Below are 24,612 nucleotides of genomic sequence, written 5' to 3' on the forward strand. Positions count from 1 at the left end.
AATGTATAAAAGGTGATCAGATAATACCGTGATGGGGGGCCATCTAAATGCCTTAGATCAGGGGTGGCCAACCTGAGCCTGAGAAGGAGCCAGAATTTACCAGTGCACATTGCCAAAGAGCCACAGTAATACATCAGCAGCCCCCCACATCAGCTTTCCTTCCCCCTCCTCCCGCTCCAAGCACCTCCCATCCACTGGCAGCCCTGCTGATCTGCACGTCCCCCTTCCTCCCAATCAGCTATTTCATGGCATGCAGGAGGCTGTGGTATGGCGGGGAGGAGAGAGGGCACAGCAGGCTTGAGGAGGGGGCAGAAACGGGTGGAGTCAGGGCAGGGCCTGTAGCAGAGCCAGGGGTTGAGCAGTGAACTCCCCCCAGCACACTGGAAAGTTGGCGTTTGTAGCTCCAGTCCAGAGTCAGTGCCTATACAAGGAGCCGCACATTAACTTCTGAAGAGCCACATGTGGCTCCGGAGTCACAGGATGGCCACCCCTGCTTTTAGATAGATACACTTCATTTGATGAAATGATCCTAAACACACCTCCCTTACCTCCTGCACCTCCAAGGGATAAGCTCAGCACCTGCAAGATTCAGTCCACAGGTCAGAGCAGCCCTTTAGCTGTGTGACTCAGGGTAGAAGCAATGCATTTTAATGGCACAATCAACCTCATGCAGGTAACTGTGTGAAACAGGATGTATTAAGTTCTCTCACTAACCCTGGGGAAGGGATCAAACCACTGTATGTGTTTTAAGATAGGGCTCCACCCCACTTAGCAAACCTGTAGAACTAGCAGCCATTGCTTTGGTGCTGCTAGATAAATCTTTCCCCTCATTGAGAGTGGGTGTCAAATTCTTCATTTTACATTGCACTTATATGGAAGAAAGTTACAGTAATCTTTGGCTTTTACAAAGAATAGTAGATTGTTTTGTTTTAAATCGGTTTTCCCCTCACAACCAGTCTCAAAATGAATGAAGAGAGGTTAAATCTGAACTTATCTGAAAATTAGTTTAAAAAGTAAAAGAGAAACGTGTGCCCAGTGTTACACGGGGTTAATTCCTACCCATTGGTGCTGCTTGGTGTGTCCGTGGATGCCATTATGACACTTCAACGTAAATCAGCTCATCTGGAAGAGAAAAAGGGACATTAACACACAAGTAAAAAATATCCAGGTATTTTCCCTTTTGTAAGACACAGCACATAACATTCAGCCTTATCATAGGTGCCACCTGAGCTTTGCTTAGGTAATAATATGGACCAATGGGAATCGCTTTTCTCCCAAACTGCTGCTCTCCGTAGATGGTCGTATAGGGCAGGACAGGAGGCTGGGCGTGTCCAATCTCCAGAGAAGTGCTCTCTTTCTAGTACCATCCTGCCTGAAACGTCTTGTTAATTTGAAGCAGAAATTATGCAGTGAAGGAATAGACATTTACATTTGTGTGTGTGTGTGTGTGTGTGTATCTTCCTTTCAGCTTTGGTTGTAAGATCCATCAGATAGCTCCTTTGATAGCTTGTTTTCTAAAGCAATAACTGAGCAAAATGCAGGTACCCCTACATAAATAATGCTCTCTGATTATGATCTACGAGTGAAGACAAAAAGCAAAACCAAAACATGCACAGTATTTTTCAGCAGCTCTCCCCAAGATCAGCTTTCCCTCTCAAACCTGCAGGGCAGTCTGAGCCATCATCCTGAATGACCATGTATTAGCAAGGCTAATACTCTACAGAATAGATGGCTTGCCTGAGGCAGCAAATCATTAGCGGTATTGCCAACCCCCCAAAATGTTCAAAAATCATGAGTCAGGCTCACCAAAAATGATACTGGCTTTAAAACCATGAGATTATGTAAAAATATTAGATTAGGTGTTCTTTGTATTTGCCATCTGCTTTTTGAGCCTTTAGGGTACACCAGGGTCACATTTCGAAGCTTTCTCCCCAGCTACACAGGCTAGAAATTTACTTTTTCTTTAAGAATGAAGGCTGAAATCGTTATATACCCTCTTGACTCCATGAGCTGGGGCTTTAAGGAAAACAATAGTTATTATGAGACTCACGACAAAATCAGCAGAGTTGGCTACACCGCATTAGACCTACTGCTATCCATTAGTAAAATTCTGACACAGAGAAAGAAGAGTTCTCTGCCTCAAGAAGTTTACAATCTAAGAACCTGGTAATGAACACCGTGCTTAGTCCTGTAAAGCGTCCCATTGATCTGAACAACATTGGTTTGAACTGTTGGCTTCAAAGAGACTTCTCACAGCAGTAAGCACTATACTCCTTAGAGAGTATTTACAGAATTAGGTCCTAAATGTCTAGGAGCAACACAAAACATTCAGTAATTGCTTGTGTTGTGTGTCACAGTGCGATGATTTTTGCAAAGCAGAAACCCCTAGAACTAGCATCTAGTTAGCCATCATCTGATGTGACTACTCATGCCAGGCTCTTTAGCATTTCAAGGCCCAGAGACTTCTACGCTGGAGTTACATGAGCACTTGTTTGAAGCATACAACAGTTGTATTTTCCAACTGGGGGTCCCACCCATGGAAGCACCAGACTGATCCAGGGAGATAGACATAGGGGAGGGAGAGAAGCTTCATGACCCTAGATACCCCCACACATCCACTACAGATATGCCCTATAAACGCAGATAAAGCACTAGGAAGCTCTTTGAAAGCTACCACTGTCTCCTCTCTCCTCCCAGCTGTGATATCTACCTTCCCTGTATTACAGGCTCAAGCAGTAGTTTCACCAGCCCCAAGTTCTCTTCTCTTCTCTGTTCCCAGGACACTCAAGTTCAACCTCAAAAGCATGCACACCACAGCCACACGAGGAAAAGGAACAAAAGGATACCAATGGACACTCCACTCAGAGTATCACTTAACCTTCTGGTGAATGGAGGAAACAAAGAATATATATGGCAAAATGGAATGAAATAAAAGGCAAACGAAAAGGAAAGAAAGAGCCAGGAGGAGGAACAGAGAAGCTAGAAAGAAAAGAGAACACAGATATTATGTCCCATCACAGTTACCATGACATGCACTGAAATGGGTGGCTGTAACAAAAGAGTGCTATTCACAGCCGATTGGGTTGCAATTACACGGTATTCCTCTCCCCCTTGCTCATTAGAAAAATGAGGTCAATTAAAAAAAAAAAGAGTTGGATCTGCGATCTACAAAGCCTTCCTTGTGCTCAACTCCATGCAAATGCTTGGAGCATATTTGTGGCAATTACCACAATAATCACCTTGATTCCTCCTTCAGATCTACTCCAGTTGCCCAATGTCCAGTTTCTCAGGGAGGATCTACGCTTAAAATGCTGCATTGGGGCAGCTGCACCACCACTGCAGCGTTTAAGTGAAGACGGTCCCACGCTGATGGGAGACCTTCTCCCATCAGGGTAGTAAATCCACCTCTGCAAGAAGCGGTAGCTATGTCAACGGGTGAAGCTCTCTTGCAACACAGCACTGTCTATACCATGGGTTAGGTTGGTATAACTATGTCATTTCACACCCTTAACAATGTAGTTATACTGATATGTGTGTGTTGTGTAGACCTGGCTCCAGCTGAATAGGTTGCACAAAACCTGAACAATAATAATTGGTTTAGAAGAAGTTTCAGGTAGCTTTTTAACAAATTGCTTTCATTAAGAGCTGAGAAGTGCTCCACAAGAAACTGCTTTGGAATAAGACCAATGTGAAATTAAGGATAGAAAATAGAGTCTAGATTAGTTACGTACAAAACCCACAACAACCCAGGGGTACCAAGAAAAGGGAGAGAAAAAGGAAAACTGGAAATAAATGCTGGCAGGAAAACATGCCTAGAAATGGTTAACTATCTGATCAGACCATTTATTTGCAGCATCCCACCCTACTGAGAGCATAAAACAGATTTATGGCTCGAGGACAGGCTGCAGTAGCGTTATGTAAACCAGTGGGAGCTCAGCTCAGCCAACTGAAATTAAAAGGAGTGGACGAGTTGGTAACTGGATAAAGAGGCTGACCTCTAGGTCATCAGTTTAATTCCGGCCAGACAGTTATCATTAGAAAGTTGTTCAGTCTTTGGTGCACTATATCAAGCAAGTCTGGTGGGCTCAGATTAACTTATGACAGCATCTCTGTCAGATCACAGCCACCAAAACAAAACTTGTTCAAAAGACTCAGGAATAGATATGCATGGAGACAACACTATCAAAATACTGTTACATATAGACCAGTGGTCACCAAGGTGGTGCCCAGGGGCATCATGGCATCTACTAAGGCATTGATCTGCACCTGTGTACTGGCCGGTGGACAAGCATCCACCGAAATGCCGCCGAAAAGCAGCAACATCAAGAGGCATCGCCACCAAAAAGCCACCGAAAAGCATCATCATCAAGAGGTATTGCTGCTGAAAAGCTGCTGATTTTTGGCGGCGACACCTCTTGATGTTGCCACTTATCGGCGGCATTTTGGCAGATGCTTGTCCGCCAGCCACGGTCCTCGGTGGCTCGTCGTCTGGCGCCCACCAGACAAAAAGGATTGGGGACCACTGATATAGACAGTAGGATGCAAACAGAAGAGATTCCACTTTGAGCACAACAATGTATGAGAACAGCAGCCTCTCTTGAAGGTTTTGTTCCATTTATATTTGAGAATTTAAAGAGATCTAACACTTTCCACACTTCTCTAGGCTTTCCCATCTCTAGTCACTGTCTAGCCTCAGAACCCCATCCTACCAAGTGCTGACCTTCTCCAAAGAAGTGCTGAGCTCCATCTCCTCATGTTGTCATCGTTAGGTGTGGAAGGAACTGAGCTCCATTCAGGAGGTGCAAAGCAACTGTACCAATTGGCTTTGCATCCTTGGCTATCAACGGCTCAGTTATCCAAAGCTCCCCACTATCAGAAACAGGACTATGATCCCAACAACTGTTAATTTTGTTGAACATTCAAGTATCAAATCTTTACTATATTAACATTGCCCATGACACTTGGATACTAGAGGCTGTAAAGTATATAATAGATTTTACTTGATTATTGCAGAGGAACTAATAGTGCTCAAATACTACATAAGAATTAAGAATGGATGAAATGCCTTGTGGTACATGCTCCCAGTTGGAGTTTAAGACATACCTGTGACATTCTATGATCAGTAATCTTGTTTTAAGAAAAGAAACTGAGATGACACAGTTGTAGAAAAGGCAGCTCAGCCTGACAGTCTCACGTTGGGTTTAAAATAAACTAATGTAGGTAAACAACTCAGGAAGCGTTCTAAGTGGGTCAAGGGAGCAGCTCTCCAAACTACTACTCAAATGGTCCTAACATTTTGATCATGTGCAGCCGAAGGAGTTTGCCCCTCAGGAGAGGGATTGGGCCACAAAAGGTACAGTACTACAGAGGAACACCAATTCATCACAGATTAACTGGGCAGCATGGGGAGAGAAGCATGCACTGCCAGTACCTATGTTATATCTGCTATATAGATATAGGGAACATTAATCTCTGGGATAAAATTCTGATTCCGTTGAATGGGAGTTTTGCCACTGACCTGATCTCACAACCAGGTGTGTTAATCCAGCAATGCATTCATTTAAGAGAGTTATTAACATATATCATATCTCAGTAAGCCACCACTAGCAGCAATTGTCACCTGTTTTCTGCCTCTCTCTCTCCCCCCACAGTTTGTATTTGCAAGATATTTGTTTCTAAACAGAAGCTTTTCCCATCCAATGTCAATTAACATAGTACAGAAGTCTAGGTAAAATCCCTGGTTTTGTTCTCAAAGTGAGCACACAACATACAAGTAATTTTTTCCCTTACAGATCTTTGACAGTTTCCTCCTTCACCAGTTTTGAATGATGTATGTTTCTTCCCCCTCCCACTATGTTTTAGAAATTCTAAGACGCCAGAGGTTTCCTCTAGAGCCAGAGTCAGGAAGTGAACTCTCTTTCAAATGGCTTACTGCAATGCTTTTTATAAACAGTTTCAAAATAAAATCCAATGGTTTGTGAATAAATGTTCCTCAACTCGTCAAACTTTTTTGAAGAACAAAAACAAACAAAATTGGGTACCATCAAAATGTAAATATTTATGCATGTTTATTCTTCTTACAAGCCACTAAGTCACTACTCAGTAATACTGTCACTAACAGTCATGCAATACCTAGCACTTGTGATGCAGGGCTCCAACACTGATCTTTTATAAATCCCATGGAAACAGGCAAAACAGCATGGGCGACATGTTCTAATTGCTAGGGAGACTTTTACTGTGGAGTGGGAGAGGAAAGATGATAAACGGCTATTTGGAAGAGACTTATTTGTTGACGGTTTGCTTTGTAACTCTACACTTAGCACCTAAAGACTCTACAACTTTCAAACACCTAGAAAGGAGAGTGAGAGTTTGAAAGTAGTTAAAACAGTTTATAACTTTTATAATACAAGTTTCTAACACTCTTTGAAAGAGCTAAGTTCAAACTCTGATGTTGGGAGACAGGTAGGTTAGTGTTGAACACAAGTGCAAAGTGGCACTCACTAAGCATTTTTGTCAACAAGTTTCCCATCACTGATACCACTAGTTCTACTCCACCCGTGAAGAGTATAAATGTAGACAAACTCCAAGCAGATGCTGCTATATTAGCTGTCACGTCATTTAACCCGGCAGAGCTGCTGGGGAATTTAGTCAGGACTGAAAACTCTCCTGCAATGAGGCAGATTGGGAAATTTGTTTCCTATATATATTGACACACTCATTTAACATTTCTGTTTGGATAACTCTATCTTAGTGTAAGAAGTATTTCTTTTTCATACTATTTTGAACAGCAATGCAAAATTTTAACATTTTTTTAAGCAGTTGTATACACACACACACACACACACACACACACACACACTTCTTATGAATGATCACATCGGTTATTTCCTGGAGCTGTCGGGCACTCAGATATTACAGTAGTGGAAGACAAATATCTAAACAGGTTTTCATAGGATATCATTAACCCATCAAATCTAATTTTTAAGTGAATGTTCTCAACCTTTTAAAAGTGTCATACAAAGAAGTAGATGTACATAGAGATACTACAGTACTGTGTCATCTCAAAAAGAAGCTGTAAATCAGGGGTAGGCAACCTATGGCACACATGCTGAAGGCAGCACGCAAGCTCATTTTCAGTGGCACTCACACTGCCCGGGTCCTGGCCACCGGTCCACGGGGCTCTGCAGTTTAATTTAATTTTAAATGAAGTTTCTTAAATATTTTAAAAACTTTATTTGCTTTACATACAACAATAGTTTAGTTATATATTATAGACTTATAGAAAGACCCTCTAAAAACATTAAAATGTATTACTGGCATGCAAAATCTTAAATTAGATGAATAAATGACAATTCGGCACACCACTTCTGAAAGGTTGCCAACCCCTGCTGTAAATAAATCTCTAGTGGCAGACTTCTATGGCAGGAAGTTTAGGTCACGGATCCTGGCACACTGGCAGGGAACTCCTCAACATTAGTTTACCAGGTTCCTGTGGCTGATCTCATAATATGTCCAATATAAAGTATTTAAGGACAACAAGAAACCCTAACACAATCGGGAGCTTTTCTACAAACCACAACTTTTAGAATATATAAGATACATATAAGCTGTTTAAAAAACAGACAACCCAGACACCTGAAATAGCTGCATTAAGGGCAGTTTTTGAAACAGATGTTATGCTATCCCTTGTTCACTTTAACTTAAGAATACTTCTAGCAAATAAATGCACAATTCAGAGGTTTCAGCGTAACTTTGTGTTCCTAGCTACTGTTAGGCCCGCCTTCCTCTTCAATGAATTCTACACCATGCTACATCTTATCTCATTGTGGGAGGCACCATATAAACACACAGTTGTAGATGGTCCCTGCCCCAAAGAGCGTAGTCTATATAGGACAGCTACAGGGTGGGGAAAAGGAGTATACCACACAAGCAAAATGATGATTTGTAAATGTTATGTTAGTAAAACTTTTTTTTTTTAAAAGACATTTCATTTCTCTACTGTAGTTTTCAAAAACTTATGGGAGTTGCATGGAGTGAGGCAGCTAAAGGCTGCACCCTATAATCCAGAAGCTAACAGTCTAATAGAATGATTCAATGCGACATTGAAGTCTGTACTGAGGACATATGTTACCCAATGAGAGAATGACTGGACTATATTGCTTCCTTGTTATTCACATACAGGACTGTCCCCCAAGAGTCTACAGGGTTTGCTTCCTTTGATCTCCCTTATTGGAAACAGATACAGAGACCCCTAGATTTAATACAAGGCCCTTGGAAGAGCAATATGGAAGAGCCTGTAGGTGAGTATGGCACTTGTTTTAAAGAGAATTTAAAGGCTATGATGGACATAATGCATCAGAACCTTGAAAGACTGGTATGATAGGCACGTTGGAGAAAGGTCTTTCGATGTAAGTGACTTGGTATTAGGTTTGAATCTAGTAAGGAAAAACAAAGTTCAGGATTGTTGGAAGGGACCTTTTGAGCTAATAGAGTGAAGGCGGTCACCTACAATATAACAAAACCCCACAGCAGGGAGTTGTGCGAACAGTACTTGTTAATAGATTGAAAACTTACCACAAAAGAGAGATGGTGGTGAATATGATTTATTGTGCTGATGAGAGAACATTTACTGCCCCTTTAATGTATTTGGTCCTGGAGAGTGAGGAAGAGACTCCACTGGAGAGCACTGAAATTTGGGAGGGTTTGAACCCAACCCAAAAGTAGGATATGTTGGCCCTCTTGAAATACCACAAGCAGGTATTTTCCAACCAGTCAGGTTTAACTAACAAAAGAATGCATTCCATTTAAACTACAAGGTCCTGCCCTGTTCCCAGCAGACCATACCATGCTGTGGGGAGGGATAGCTCAGTGGTTTGAGCACTGGCCTGCTAAACTCAGGGTTGTGAGTTCAGTCCTTGAGGGGGCCACTTAGGGATCTGGGACAAAATCAGTACTTGGTCCTGCTAGTAAACGCAGGGGGCTGGACTCAATGACCTTTCAGGGTCCCTTCCAGTTCTAATGAGATAGGTAGTTCTCCATATATATTATTTTTTAAAGATAAATTCAGGAGAAAGCAGAGAGCACGCGCACGGGAGCAATCACTAAATCAAAAAGCCCGTGGGCATCTCCTACTGTGATGGTACTTAAAAGGAATAAATCTCTGAGATTCTGCATGGATTTTAGAAGGGTAAATGACATCACCCAACCTAATCCTTACACCCTAGATAGAGAACCTTCTGGATCTACTGGGTAGTGCAAAATTCACAAATACTCTGGATTTGTCTCATGGATACTGGTAAATTGCCTTAGATGCTGATGTCCAGGAAAAGTCAGCTTTCTTAGTGGAATGTGGCCTGAGTTTAAGATTATGCCTTTTGGATTAATTAAGCCTGTGAAAGGTAAGCCCCACATTTTCAATTATGTAGACAACTTTGCTGTTTTTAGTGACTCCAAAAAACCCAGATTACCTGAACCTTGTGGGAATCGTATTGCAGGGGCCTAGAGAAGCCAGCATCACTATCAAGGTGTTAAAATGCAAGATGGGGGCCACAGAAGTATCTTAGCTAGGACACAGCGCGGGCAGTAGCTTTGTTCGCCCTGACCCTTTAAAAGTAGAAGCCATTCGGAATTGGCCTGTTCCACAAACCGAGAAGTGGGTCCAATCCTTTATCAGTCTGGCCAATTAACACCAGAGGATTGTAAAGGAGTTCAGTGACATTGTGGTCTCTATAAACAGACCTTACGAAAAAGGGAAGCCAGACCAGGTGAATATGGACTGATGCCCAGGAGAAAAAGCCTCCTATGTCCTTGATCCTGTCTAAAGAGCTAGTTTTAGTCAGCTCTGATTTCCGCAAATCCTGTGTGCTGTGCACTGATGCTTCTAATACTGGGTTAGGTGCAGTGCTAACACAGACGAGGGTGTGGGACAAGCAGCACTCTATTGCCTTTTAAGTAAAAAAGTGACCTCCACTGAACAGAACTATGCTGACACAGAGAAGGAAAGTTATGCCATTGTTTGGGCTATTATGCAACTTAAACCTCATCCGTATAACAGAAAATTTAAATGCTATCAGCCCACTCCCCGCTAACATAGCTGTGCCAAGCCAGAGTGACCAATTCAAAACTATTACACTAGAGCCTAGGTCTATAGGAGTAGGACATGGAAACAGTCTATATCAAGGTAAAAAAATATAAAATGCAGTGGCAGATGCCTTGTCAGGAGTAGGGAGACCCTGAGGCATATTCAGGAGCACCAATGACATCCCTTTTTACACCATTTTTGCATTGGGGGTGTGATGCCAGAGGTCCCCATGCTTCAACTGAATACTGACAAATACATAGCTGAAATCAGTCTGGCTCACCTGTGTGTTATTGTTAAAATAGGTATTAGAATTATATATTGACTTTAATGCATGCAGTAACTTACAGGCATTCCATAATCTCACTTATAACATCTGTATCCCATAGTAGAAGGTAAAATTCGAGTGTTTGCATTGTAAAACACACCGTGTAAATCACAGGACAGGAGAGAAACATTAACTAGCATCAAGTGCTGATCTCCAACAGAAGGTGTCACATCCTGGACAACAAGGAAGGCCCATCAACACCAGACAGACAAGAGTGGAACACTAAAAAGAGGACTAAAGACTGTTCTTTACTTTTCCTACCCCCATGAAGAACAGTGTTGCAAATTAATTCCTCCCATAAGCTGAGTTTTTAGCTCACAGTGGAAGGGGGGTTGGGGGGGGGGGAAAGAGAGAGAGAGAGAGAGAGAGAATAGCAAGGAGGAACTGTATCTTTATGCTGCTTTGACTATAAGGAACAAGGATTACTAGGCATAAGCAAAAGATCCCCAGCATTTAGCCTGGGTTAGCCCTAAAGGATATATAGAGCTTGCTTGTTATAGGAGATTCTATTACGTTTTGAAATTTAAGACTGGAGCTCTTCTTCAGCTTAACCTATTGTTATTCAACAACAGAATTTGATCCTTTATTGGTAATGCTATTTAAATAAAGTGAGGTCTTCCATTGTTTTGAAGGGCCACAGGATTAGAGCAGTTCACATGCATATTCCTCTTTCTGGTTTAATTTTTTTTTTAATAATTTAAAATGTGAGCCATAGCATTATGTTAAAAGTAGATGGATGCTTTAGGGGTTAACTACTGAGGTCATGTCTACACTAGCGAGCTTACAGCAACAAATGCAGCTGCACCACTGTAAGAGGACTCGTGTAGCAACTCCACACTGAGTGGAGAGAGGTCTCCAGTCGACATAATAAAATTACCTCAGTGAGCAGCGGTAACTATGTCAGCAGGATATGCTCTCCCACTGCCATACTGCTGTGCACGCGAACACTTACGCGGACAAAACTTATATCACTCAGGGGTGTTTTTTTCACACTCAAGTGACATATGTTTTGCTGACATAAAATGGTAGTGTAGACGTGGCTTTAGGCCCCAAACTTGCAGACATTTAAATGGATGAGTATCTCAGTGGGACTGCTTATATACACAGGTACTCAAGAGTGGAGCAGTTTGCAAACCTGGGGAAAAGAACATGCCTGAGAAGAGCTGGAAGCCTGCCCCTTCAGTTAAAAGGGTGACCTCTGGTGATCACACATATCCTCAGATTTCAGAATTGCACACTGTTGACTTTGTTTACCTATAGTTAATATTTTTATTATGTTTCCTCAAATGTTTCCATTATAAACCAACAATATAAACTATCAGTTCAACAAATAAAATAATAAGCACCAGTAATAATTATATCATTAAAATGATTAGAGCAGATATTTATAGCATATCATTTTCATATGAACAAGTCCTTTGTAGGTGTCTTAACAATCATACTAAATACAGATGACTTTGAGCAAAATAGTAGTCTACTCCATCCAGTATAAGAGGAATAAATTAGATACTTAGCTCAAAGCTGCGTTTTATGTAGAAATACAAAAGAGAAAAAAAAATCACAGCTTGAAGAAAAAAAGAGACACACACAATTGCTGGAAAATGACTCACCACCGACAAGGCAAGAGCTGAAATTATACAGATTTTTATAATCCTGTAGAGTTGAAATGCAAGACCCAATACTTGGTGGCTGTTAAGCCGTCTTTAAGAAGGAATACAAGATTTTACACAAGTGGAAGTGGTAAATCCTGTGCAAAGCTAATTAAGACAATGAAGTTTTGCAGTCAATGTCAACAGACCCTTCTCATATCCCCATCAGGAGTTCAGTCCCTCCCCCATACTCCGGACAAATTTTTTTTTACGTCACAAGGTCACTAAATACAGCGACTAGCAGCTGCTTGCTTTCACACTCACGCTCTTGCTGCATTTGTTCATAAAGCAAAGTAATGCAATGCAATGCAATGCAAAGCCTCCCCCCACCCTCCCGGCCATGGGAAAGTGTGAGCGCCTATCCCGAAAGGCTGGAAAACCCAACGCAGGAAACAAGGGAGAAAAGTTTCCCAACAACCTCCCCTGGTAACTGCCCGCTACCTTCTCTCCCCTAGCGCTGCTGCAAACACTCCCTCCAGGGCGGGGGGCAGGGGAGCTCTAGGGGGCTCTCCCTCTCCAACATCCCTCCCACGGACCCGAGGTCTCTCACCTCTGCCAAATCGATGCGAGCTCCCCGGGGGAAGGGCTAGAGCCGGGCCTTCTGAGCGCTCCCTGCCTTGCAGGGGGAGGGGAGAACGGGGATGCTGCGCTGCTCCGCTCCGCTTCTCCCCGACCTGTTGCAGCAGCACGGACCCGAATGCTCCCCCCGCCCCTGCCTCCAGCTGCTGCAGCCCGCGCGCACCTCGGGCAGCAGGAGGGAGGCGGCCGGGCGCTGGAACGCGCAGGGCGGCGCGCGTGCCACACGAGGAGTAGGAAAGGGGGAGGACGGTGGGGAGAGCCCAAGCCCCGCCCCCTTCCCTGGGGGCACGCCCCTTGAGCCGAGCGCGCGCAGGAATCCTCCCCCCACCCAGCCGCTGCCCGCCTACCGTGTCCGGGAACGCCCGAAGGGCCGCGCGGGCAGCGGCTGCAGCAGCCTGAGCAGCTGCTGGGGATGCTCAGCCCTGTGGTCCCTGCGGCGGGGCGGGTCCCGGGTCCCTTGCCAGGCCAGCGGGAGCTGCGTCCCCAGCCCCTGCTGCAGAGCAGTGACCCAGGGCAGGTGCGTGAGAGCGAGGGAGACACAAGTAAATGGGGGGGGGGGGGTTCCCCGGACCCATGGTCCAGCCTATGGGGGCACTGGGGCATGGCATGGCCCTGCCGGTAGGATGTGGAGGATGGTGCTTGGTCCTTGGGGGAGGAGGTTACATGGCCCAGGCCATGAGGATGCTGTGTAGCCTTAGGGACACATGGTTGCTTGGGATGGATCAGAATCTTTGCAAGCTCAGGGCCCGTTCCTCACCCTTCCCTGAGTCAGCTCAAGAGTTGTTGCCACCAGTGGGACCTGCATGCCCAGTTACAGGTGGGTTCAAGCCTCATCTTGGAAGTCATAGGCATGGGAACTAGGGGTGCCAGCTGCCAGCCCCCTGCGCCAGGGGCTTTGATCCTGACCTCAGCTGAGGGTGGTGGTGGTGAAAAGCAGGGATTTGGAGCAGTCAACTTTTTGAATTGCTCCTCTCGAGCTTTGGGCATAAAACCTACTGATCTGCACTCCAGCTCTGGGCTCTGCTCCAAAGCCCTGGTGGTAAGGGGGCTGGCTGGCTTCCAGCATCCCCACTATTAAAAATGTTCCAGTGCCACTATTTGAAGTGCACTCAGTCACCTGGCCTCAGCATATTATTATTCAGATTGCAGGAGTGCCTCGGAGCCCCAGTTATGGATTTGGGCCCCATTGTGCTAGGCACTATATAAACAGAACAAAAAGATGGTCCCTGCCCCAGAGAGCTTACTCCAGGAGGAAGACTGTGGTTGACAATATCACTCTTCTGGCACAGTGGAACTCTCTACAGTAAGGGTAAAGCTTATCTGCTTAGGAGACACTAGCCAAAAGGGCTAATTCAACCCTCGGATACATGAGCAGGGAAATCTCGAGTAGGAGTAGAGTGTTTATTTTACCTCTGTATTGGGCCCTGGTGCCACCACAGTTGGAATGTTATGTCTGATTCTGGTGTCCACAATTCAAGAAGGATGTTAATAATTCAAAGAAGAGGCATGAGAATGACTATTGGAAAACATGTCTTATAGTGATAGACCCAAGAAGCTCAATCTACATATCTTAACAAAGAGAAGGTTAAGGGAAAACTTGAACAGTCTACAAGTAGCAATACAAGGAACAAATATTTGATAATGGGCTCTTCAACCTCGCAGAGAAAATTATAACGAGATTCAATGGCTGGAAGTTGAAGCTAGACAAATTTAAATTGGAAATAAGGTGTAAATTTTTAACAGAGACAGTAATTAACCATTGGAACCATTTACCAAAGGTTGTGGTAGATTCTCCATCACTGGCAATTTTTGAATCAAGATTATATTCCGCCCCCCTCGACAGATATACTCTAGTTCAAAAGAATTGTTTTGGGGGAGGTCTATGGCTTGTGTTTTACCAGAGGTCAGACTGTCACAACGGTCCCTTCAGGCCTTGAAATCTATGAATCTATTCAAAGCTGGAATGAAAGAGTTTTAGCTTCCTTTCGCTGTTTTTCTTTTAGAGACAGTATCACCGACATCATTTTCAATGCCCATAATATAAAATAGTTTTGTATTAGACTGGCAGATTGCCACTACAATAGTGTCAAATATTCATAATGACATATAAAGATATTTTACATTAATGTGTTTTCCCCCGCTCGCCATTTGTTTCAGATATTTTGCATGATTATTTTTAGGAAAATGGGTCAAACTCAATTGGATGTGAAAATTTTTTCCATGTTCTCAGTATGAAAATACAGATTTATTGCTCATTGTGGGTCTGTTAGATTCATGTATATACCTCTGTGAAATTCATGGGGCAAAATGTAAAATCTGACTAGTTCTATTGACACCTATTTCAGTATTTCTAGCCTCATTCTAATTTTACATTGGAATTTGCTGAACATTTAAGTAGGATCCAAAATCACTTTGTCACCCATAAAACCATCACTTTGCAACACAGCCCTGGAAAATAATTGATGCTACAAAAATGCTTCAGATACCATGTGATGATATTTTACACATTGTATTGCCTTTCAGCACAATGCCCCAGATCCTCAAAGGTATTTTGGCTCTAACTTTGCTTTCATGTTATGCCAATATTACAGCCAGCCACACACAGTTATGGGGAAGGGGCTTCCATGGGATCAGATGGCGAGAGTTTATGATGCTTTAATTCTCATCTCCACGCTAAATAGCTTTGAGGTTCCATGGCTTTCACCCTTACCATGCTATGCAAAAGATGGGGCGATGGATACATCTCTTTGTGTACATTTAGTCCTGTAAACTGGATTTCAAATCTTTCTCCTTAGGTAGCAAAACTCAGCACATCTGTGATGCTGTCGACAGTGTCATGTATGATGAATAATTTTACATTATGTGAAGTATGAATTATTAATTAAATCCACCTGTTAAGTCCATAGGTTGAAACTCACACAGATACGGAGGACCCATGCAAGGCCCTCAGCACTACTTGAATCTCACATTGCCCCTCTGTGATTGCCCTTCTGCAAAGTGATGCCTCTGACCCCCAGCATACCATAAAGGGGAGTTCCAGGAGGACCTGAAATAGGCTGGCACAGAACGGCAGACTGTGGAAGAGGCTATGCTGCATGAATACATGCTGCCACCCAAAAAATTTAGGGAACATAGTATGCCTTTAGAGCCTGATACAAAACACATTGAAGTCAATAGATAGATTCCTATTGACCTTTGTGGGCTTTCGGTCAGACCCTTACGTAGCCCCATGCCCTGTCTGTAGGTTGAGGAGGATGTGTTGTGCATCTCCACCAATCTCCACAAAAGGATGAGGCTGAATGTCTCCCCAAGGAATAACTTAACACAGTAGAAGCACATGGAGGGATTCCAGTCATCACAAAAAGAGGCAGAAACTCCAAGCAGTTTGCTATTGTCAATTCTCCAAGGAAGCCGCCATCTGCATGCCACACAGGTACACTGAGGGATGGATTAACTTAAATGTTGAGTTAGGAATGCCTCGCTCTTTTCCGGAGAAGGCATGAAGTGAGGAACACAAAAAACACACAGGAAAGGAAAGAAGACTAGAAACAAAGGAGATGAGACACTACAGTTAATGACAATTAAAATAACACACAGCTTCAATTTTTATGTTAACGGATGATCTGTTTTTTGTATTGTGGCTAAAGAACTTCACTGATTTGGCAATTCACTTTCCCAAAAAAGTATGTGAAGAAGGAGATGTGGAGATTGATGTGTGATTTATTGTCCTGTGGGGGTGCAACCAGTGCACCTCTACCCCGATATAACGTGACCTGATATAACATGAATTTTGATATAACGCGGTAACGCAGTGCTCTGGCGGGCGGAGCTATGCACTCCGGCCGATCAAAGCAAGTTCGATATAACTTGGTTTCACCTATAATGCAGTAAGATGTTTTTGGCTCCCGAGGACAGTGTTATATAGGGGTAGAGGTGTACTTGACTTATAGGTCCCTAACACCAGCCTCATTCCTTGTTGTTGAAATCATTGGGAGGTTAGCTACTGGCTTTGCTAGGAGCAAGCCCAAGTTCAATGTGGAACAATTTCATAAAATAAGAATGTTTGAAAGGTTTCATAATGTATTTCTCTGGACATACCTGGCAAAGGGATGAGGGTGAATAAAGTGTATTTGCAGAAATGTGAGAGGCCACCTGGTGCTCAGGGACATCTTCTGTAATCTTATCACAAACCCAGAATAAACTAACCTTGGTGAAAAGAGTATTAAGCTTGTGTTTTCCAAAGAGACAGTGAGTGTGTCTAGGTGAGATGGTGTTACTTGTCTGCCTCTGAAAGAGCACTTTAAACCCTATGTTCATAAGTAATACATTTTAATCAACAGTGTTGAGAACATGTTGCAAATGTAAAGAGAGAGCAGGGAATAGGATAAGATAAAAACTTGGAGTTGGTCACAGCCAGAAAATAGTCTAAGAGCTACGTGACAGAGCTTCCAGTCTCTCTCTTGGTTTACAGCAGCAAATAGCCAGTCACCAATTAATCAACTGTGTCAATTTGGGATTGTATATATGAAGATGTGGATACCTTCTTGTAACAAAAGAAAGCAACCTTGAATTCAGAAAAAATACTGGATGAATACTGAATTTCTGAAGAATCCAGTGGCAGCTTGTAGGACTCTCAGTGTTAAAAGTAGAATGTTGTATGTCTTATCTACAGACTCCAGAATAATTGTCTTGAATTATTTGTGAAAGAACGTTAGTTAAGTGTGTTGTAAGGTGTTTTAAGGTAGTCATATCAGGCTTGCAATAACATTTCTGGGAAGTTTAAGACTATTTAGCCTGAATTTCAGAGACTGTTTTTGCCCTTACAAGCCGAACCTTGAGGAATAGTCATTTTCACCAGATTTATGCAGAGTTCTGGGATTTGTTTTCCATCAACTTGTGCTTAATTTCAAGTCAATTGAAGTTAGTTGGATGTGCTTAAATGCACTGCTGAATAGGAATCAGAATTAGGAAACTATAAAAGGGCCTTCTCCCAGATCTAGTTTTGTACCTAGACTCTCTGTTTAGATACTTGGCTTTTCAGCAGCATACACACTAGTGACAAGTGTGCTCTTTAATTGCTAGTAATTTGTACCTTCATTATGTAGCTACATAGGCTATAAGAATGAGGCAATATTTCAGTGAGTTATTACCTAGCTTCAGGAATAATGTGTGCATTTATAAATTAGAGCTACAAATACTACACTAGAGACTTAAGCATCCAAGTATCATGTAAATAAACACTTGCAAATTAATCTGGAAGTTCTCGGACACAAATGGGGAACATATTATGTAACATTATCAAAGGTAAGGCAGACATGTTTTTTTTAATCCCCACACAAAAACAATATAGCTGCATGACAGCTGTAAAAATTTCCCATTATTTCAGATCACTGTATCCAAAAGTGAATGAAAATATTTTTATTTTGGAGTATGTTTTGCTTTTATATTGCAGACCTCCTTGAAAAAATAAAAACAAAAAATATATACTGGCACGATCAATGAAGATGTCTGTGCATGTACACACACACACGTAAACACCCACCCCTGTGTGCCACATCCTGAAAATGGATCTGCTCAGGTCTATGCCTGCATCTGCACAGATTCAGTTTCCACACTTTTTCTGTTATCTCACATGGACTTTTGTAAAACCTCTCAATTTTCAGTACAGGACAAGCCAGTTCTTAATTGTTTTCATAAAACAACTTCATGATAGGAGAAATCCACCTTTGGTCATGTGCCCCTCCACAAAACCCCGCTCAGTTCTTCAATGTCACCTTCAGCAGGAGAAACAATAGGCTTGTGCCTTTTATACATCATTAAAAAGGCTTTACGTGTTATAATTTTAAAAACAAAAGGGTTGGATTATGCTTACTTGATATAGCCTTAAAAATCAGAAATAGGGCCTGATTATGGCATAGGGCACTATAAGAGCTCAGGGTCCCAGCTTTTGGACTCCTGTGATTATATCAAAATGTCATTTCTCCTGTTAAAAACAAGAAGTTGCTAGCCATCTTGGCTGTGGAAAAATACTTGAAAGCGTGACCTGAGTGTAATCCATGCAATGATGTCTGCCCAAGTCTGCAGACACCTAAAACAATAGCTCTAAACTGCCTTATGCTCCTCACAGGCATGTAAATTGCAAGACACAGTGTTCTGGGGGATGAGGAGTCTGCCATCTCCACCAGCCAAGGACTCTGTATGGTGGGAGGAGAGTGCAGCAGGCCTGATGTCCACTTAAGCAGATACATTTGCTGTCGGGGTGAGTATTGGGGATCCCACTGCTGTCCCTAGGGGAAAAGGGATCCATGCTACTGTCACTGATGCTCATGAGGGGAAGGAAGCCCCGTTGCTATTTTTGGCGAGGAGGAGGATGCCTCAAGTCACTGCCTTTCTGGGCAAGAAAGTCTGGTTGCGTTGTCAACCCAAGTAGGACTGGAGCTACGAAGCTGATGTGAAGCCACCAGAGGCCCTGAATTGTGGCACGCCTACAGCCCCAAAATGCCTTAATCGAACCCTGCCTGGAAGGCTAGCTGGCAGTTACAAACACTGAATTTTATTATGTGTATCATGATAGTTGGAGTTTTTCCTAGCGCTTAGACTACTGGAATAATCAGGTTAGTCCCTGATAAACTTGTCTTCCTTTCTAAATAAGTTTCTAGCCCTCCTGGCTATGAAGAAAAAGATTAAAAATGTGAACCCCAAACCCTCTGACACCAGAAGACAAATAAAAAGAACCCAAGATTTATTATTTCTTTAATCTCATGATTTTCAAGGCAGTCTTATGATTTTGAGCAGATAGGGGCTCATGATTTTCAAATACTTGAGCTTGAATATATTGAAATTATGACAACAAAACAGAGAAGAGAGATAAAGCCGAATAACTGAGTGGGGAAGGGATTTTTACTCAGACTACATAAAGCTGCATTTTGTTTTTTTTTTCTCAAGCGTGTTAACTCAAATGCCTGATTAACACTTGTCAGAAATAATGTGTTTGTTATTACTATAACACCCCTCTCCCTTCAGTTATGAGGAGAGCTCACAATACGCATCTCATGAAACCCCCAAGAAGTCCTCCAGCAAAACCAGGTAAGAACAGATTTGACATTCCAGATAGTTCTAAGTAAAAACAAAAAACAAAAAACAAAAAAAAAACAAAACCCTTTTAGACTGTCTTTATAAACAGAGAGAAGCAAAAAAATGGTACCAACTCAATATTTTGCAAGCCACCTTTAATTCCCAACTTAAGTCTTGTATTAAATGTGTGAGCTGTTTTTTTAAAATAAACACATGGGAGGGAAAAACACCAGAAAATGCCCAGGTTCCTTTATAGGGACTTTTAACGGAGTTCACATCTGTTCATTCTGTCTGCTGTACATTTCAGCCTACGTCACTTTCCTGTTCATGTTCTCTGTGGTTCAGTTCCTGATTGCTCATGTACACAGCAGGATAAGTGTCTTTCTTTTTGGTGTGGTTACACACCATATGGGAAGATAGGATGCAAACAATAAATGAAGTGGTAGCTGAATATAGACCCCAGAGAGAGCCCTGTAAACATGGTGAGGACTGGGGAAGACTTGCCCTTGAGGTGGATTTTTGATGTGGACTTTTATTACTCTTGAAGGGATGGAGTTTTGGTTTAACTGGAGGGCCAGCCAATGAGAGAAGAAGACTACCAACCAGAGGAGAAATTGAGGCACCGTCACATCATGACAGCAAGAAGCACTTTCCTAGGCTGCTTCTTGTGGTCTCTGCTTTTCTAGTCTGACCTACAAGTTCTTTCAATTAGTTTATCAACAATTTCATTGATGATATCCTGTTCAAGTATGATTTAGTGGCTATCTGTTCAAAGACTATATTAATGTCTCTTTGGCTGGATGAGTGCTACAAAATTCTGAGGGCATATGAGGTTATATCGTGTTGCCATTTTTCTTCCGTTTCCCATCTTATCTTCTGTTTTTATAGTTTTCTTTATATAGTGCCAGTTTCAAGAGATGCAGACGGCAGTAGTATTACTGCCAGTTTCAAGTGCAGAATTACAGAATTGAATATGTGCATGCTCAGCTGAGAAAAGTTACTTAGGAGTCTTTCCCCATGAGAAATTTCATCCCTCCTTTCCAGCAAAGAAGCAGCACCACTTAGGAAAGCAATATTCCCTGAGCTGGAGAGATACTGACAACTAACAAATCCCTCTCCTATCTATCGCATAACTCAGCTGGCAATGCTGGAATTAATCCTTATGCTGAACCTACTGTTCCTTTATGGTTGATAGCCTTTTACCACCACTTATACGGGGCAGTTAGGCATGGCACTTCACAGAAAAGGGCATTATAAATAGTAGCTAGAAATGGAACAGATCTATTGCTGCTATTGAGAAAGGATGGTCTTGTGTTACAGAACTGGACTGGGACTCAGAAGTTTTGTTCCTAGCTGTCATACAGACTTGTGCGTGTCTTTGGGCAAGTCACTCTCTCTTTGTGCCTCAATTCTCAATCTTCTGCTTGTATGTTCTAACTCTTTCTGCCGTTCTTGGTCTGTCTCACCTATTTAGAATGTAAGCACCTAAGGTCAGGAGCTGTCTCTTATTATGAACTCAGAGCTCTGGGCCAATGATTTTGGCTAGGGTCTCTAGCTGCTAATGTAATGCAAATAATAAGCAGTATTTGTTCATCAAATCTATCCCACCTTTCCATCCTCATCATGCAGGATATAGTCCCCAGACAGAGGACATATCAGTAATTAAACTGGTACACCATTCTTTCTGAGTTTTCTTTTGTCCTTATAGTCTCTCAGGAGAAAAATATTTCTTTAGCAGAACTTGTTTCCTAGCAACACGGGAGCTATTTTATTGGCAGCTATAAAACAGGTAGGAGTATTGTAAATTGCTTACATTAAATTGCTAGAAAATAAACTAATAATTTATTAACCATAATTTGTGCCCAATAGTTTCTTGGGGACTTTAAATACTAAATTCAGACTCATTTGAGTTGGAAACTAAAGACAAACTCATACCTAATGTTTTTGTCCACTAGCGCCCAAAGGTATTTTTGTACAACATTATTAAATATCGGTTTCCTCCTGTTTAAGTTTCACACTCACATACAGAGTGCTAAGGGATTACTGGGAGCACATACTTATTTCAAAAAGATTTTACTTTGACCAAACTCATATTAAATATACACATTTTGGTCTCAAATTTAAAATCTCAGTTACAGTTGGGGAAGGGAGTGAGAAAGGATGGCTGTCCTCCAGATTCTGATGAACTGCTTTGTCTTTTAATTCCCACTGCTCTATCAGGGAAACTGTAAACTGTCCGTAAACTGGTGATCATGGGCTGTGCCTAGCACACAGAAATTGTCATATCAGTTCAGGCCAGTGGTTTGTCTAGTTCTGTCTCCAACATTGGCCAGTACCAGCTGCTTCTGAGGAAGGTCCAAGAAACCCTGGAGTAACCTTCCCCCAGGGAAAGCTTTTTCCTGACCCCTATTAATAAGGAACCTCACCTTTACTACTTGCAATTATTTTGACACACTTGAGCTTTTTTTTTTTTTAAATCCATAAAAATAATCTTACCCACAATTTGCATGTATTTTGATGATGGTGTAACTGTTTGCAGAGAAATTATTAATGGCATCCTGATCATAGAATGCAGGAGTAACTACTTGTTGTAAAAGCTGAAGCAACAGTTGTCTCCCCGAAGAGAAGAAACAGGAAAACAAGAATTCCAGAACACCTGAAACTACAGCCAGAGGTTCACCATAGTTCAATACCCCCTTGCCTTTACGTCATGCTCACAAAGATCCACACCAGAAGTGCTGCAAACTTTTTCTTTGGGTGAATGCTAGCGGGAAAGTCCCAAAAGACAGGTATGCTGTCGTTTTCCAGGCTGTCCACCAAATGAAGGCTTAGCAGGATGGATGAATAAATACTTGTGTATGTTTACAAAATATGTGTTCTGCGGTCTCCTAAGTGTTAACTAAACGTACAAGTTTGCTAATGTTGGTACTGAATAGTTCTCAGGGAGAGGTCGTAGTTACCAGATTTAAAAGGAAAATGTGACCAGTCTGAGAAGTTGGAGCTCTGGGGCCAGCTGAAGAGTTGCATTGCAGCCTAGGGAATGCCAGGGTTTTTAATATCAATCCCTTGACTCATAAAGCCTGAATCTGAGTGTTAACTAAGAAGTCAGATCCCATGGAGACCCCTATCCCTTCCCAAACAACCTCCCCACCCCCACTTACTGGCTGTTGTCTTCTTAGGGAGAGGCCCAGCAACCAGCAGTTGCCCCTCCCTGCAGACCGAGTAGTCCTATCTCCTTTCTGGGCATCTTCAGAAGGATTCTCCTACTTTCTCTCTCCATTGAGGGATGGGGGATTGGCACATCGCCTTCCTCTCTCTCTTGCAGTGGCATCTGGAGACTTATCTCTTGTTGGTCTCTGTCTTTGGAGGTGCAGGGGTGTGTGGTTTCCTGCCTTCCTTAAGGTCCCCCTGTTTGTCCCTATCCTGCAATAAACCCCTGTGTGCTCCCTGCCCATTCTGCGAAGTCCCACCCCCACAAAAATGTATTCATCCTTCCACTCCCCCATTATTGCAATGTATTTCATGCAATAACAAGCCCCTAAAAGGTCAGGGTCCTGAGCAGAGATGGTGCCCTGCAACCAAATTCCCTACCATAGCTGTTGTTCTCTTGCTTGAGCAATCAGCCTACTAAGGACCTTACCCACCCATAGGATGCATAAAAAATATAAAGAATAAAAAAAAAAAAGCTGGCAGGCAAAACATCTCTCTCTCTCTCTCTTATTCCAGGACATTGGCCAGGACTCTTTTTTGGTATAAAGCCAGGACTGATTTAGGGAAACCAAGACTGCTGGCAACTCAGCAAAGAAGCAAACATTTACAAAATTTGCATTACTCAAGCCAGTGGGAAATTCAAGCTCTTTTTTTAATATAAGAAGCTGCCAAAACAGATCTCAGTTCTACACCCATCGGGTCAGATCCTTCACTGGTGTAAATTAGTGCAGTTTAAATAACATCAATGTAGATTATATCAATTTAGACTACCTGAGGCTCTGCCCCGGTTAGTTGAATGAGTGCAGTATCAAGTCCATAGAAGGTAATATTTAGAATGAGATCATGGCATCATCATCTCAGTAAACATTGCTCCAATATTTATATTTGGTTGTGGCAATGTTTTCTTAATTTCACTGGAATCACTGCTTATTTACACTGGTGGAAGTGAGAGGACAGGCAGGTGAACAGTATTTCTTCTTCTTGATTAGTCTCAGATCAGATGCCACAGTTTCCTCTGAGTGATTTTCCCCTGATGCATGGACAGGCTTCCCAAAACAGAACTGAGCTGCTTCAGCGAATGAGGGGAAAGAACCTTCATACAAAACACTAGTCAGAGGTGTGCTGCCGCCACATACCTATGTCTGAGCTTTGAAAGACGGAGTGCCACAATCATTTCTCAGTTTTGGATGTACTCCAGAAAGCAAAAGTGACCACAAAACTCTGTCAGGGTCAGACTCAGTGCAGCTGTCAGGGGGTTATAACGGTAGCCAATGAGCATTCATCTTGGGCCTCCAGTGAGAAAAGAACCACAAAAGGGTGCTGGCACCCCCAGGCTTATGGGAGTTCCACTCTCAGAAATTGTGGGACAAGTTGGAGAGATCTGCCACTTCCTTCATCTTGGATTAAAGTCATGAAAGCTTAGGGCTAGACATCAGGGACAAGGGATTTATTTAAGGTCAGGCACACACCATCAGTAATCACTTTTGAAAATGCTGGTTTAAAACGGTGTACAATATAACTTAATACAATGTAAGGGAAGTGTTTCCATAATAACCCTAGCTCAGAGGCAATTAAATAAGCCACTCAAGGAATCTGACTGCACCTTTTGCACTTAGAGCCATACATGCAATTATTCTGTGCCCAAGGCTGTGATAATGACAGAAAATCACATGCTGATAAATGCAACGTGCTTG

At 42.5% G+C, this 24,612-nt stretch overlaps 1 protein-coding gene across 5 annotated transcripts in view; it reads right to left on the reverse strand.

The window, feature by feature from the left end:
• AFF1 (AF4/FMR2 family member 1) overlaps window positions 1–12,828 on the reverse strand; it is a 187,860-nt gene extending 175,032 nt beyond the window's left edge. For all 5 annotated transcript variants that reach the window (XR_004000700.1, XM_030564935.1, XM_030564934.1 and 2 more), the window contains exons 1-2: window positions 12,606–12,828; window positions 1,060–1,122 (exon numbers count right to left, since the gene is read on the reverse strand). Coding sequence is in view for 4 of the 5 variants with exons in the window: in XM_030564935.1 (XP_030420795.1) it covers window positions 1,060–1,094 (35 nt within the window). In the remaining variant the exon portion in view is untranslated. The remainder of the gene's footprint in view (window positions 1–1,059; window positions 1,123–12,605) is intronic.
• Between the last annotated feature and the right edge of the window lie 11,784 nt (window positions 12,829–24,612).

This window comes from Gopherus evgoodei, chromosome 5 (assembly GCF_007399415.2).
Source record: "Gopherus evgoodei ecotype Sinaloan lineage chromosome 5, rGopEvg1_v1.p, whole genome shotgun sequence".
Lineage (NCBI taxonomy): Eukaryota > Metazoa > Chordata > Testudines > Testudinidae > Gopherus > Gopherus evgoodei.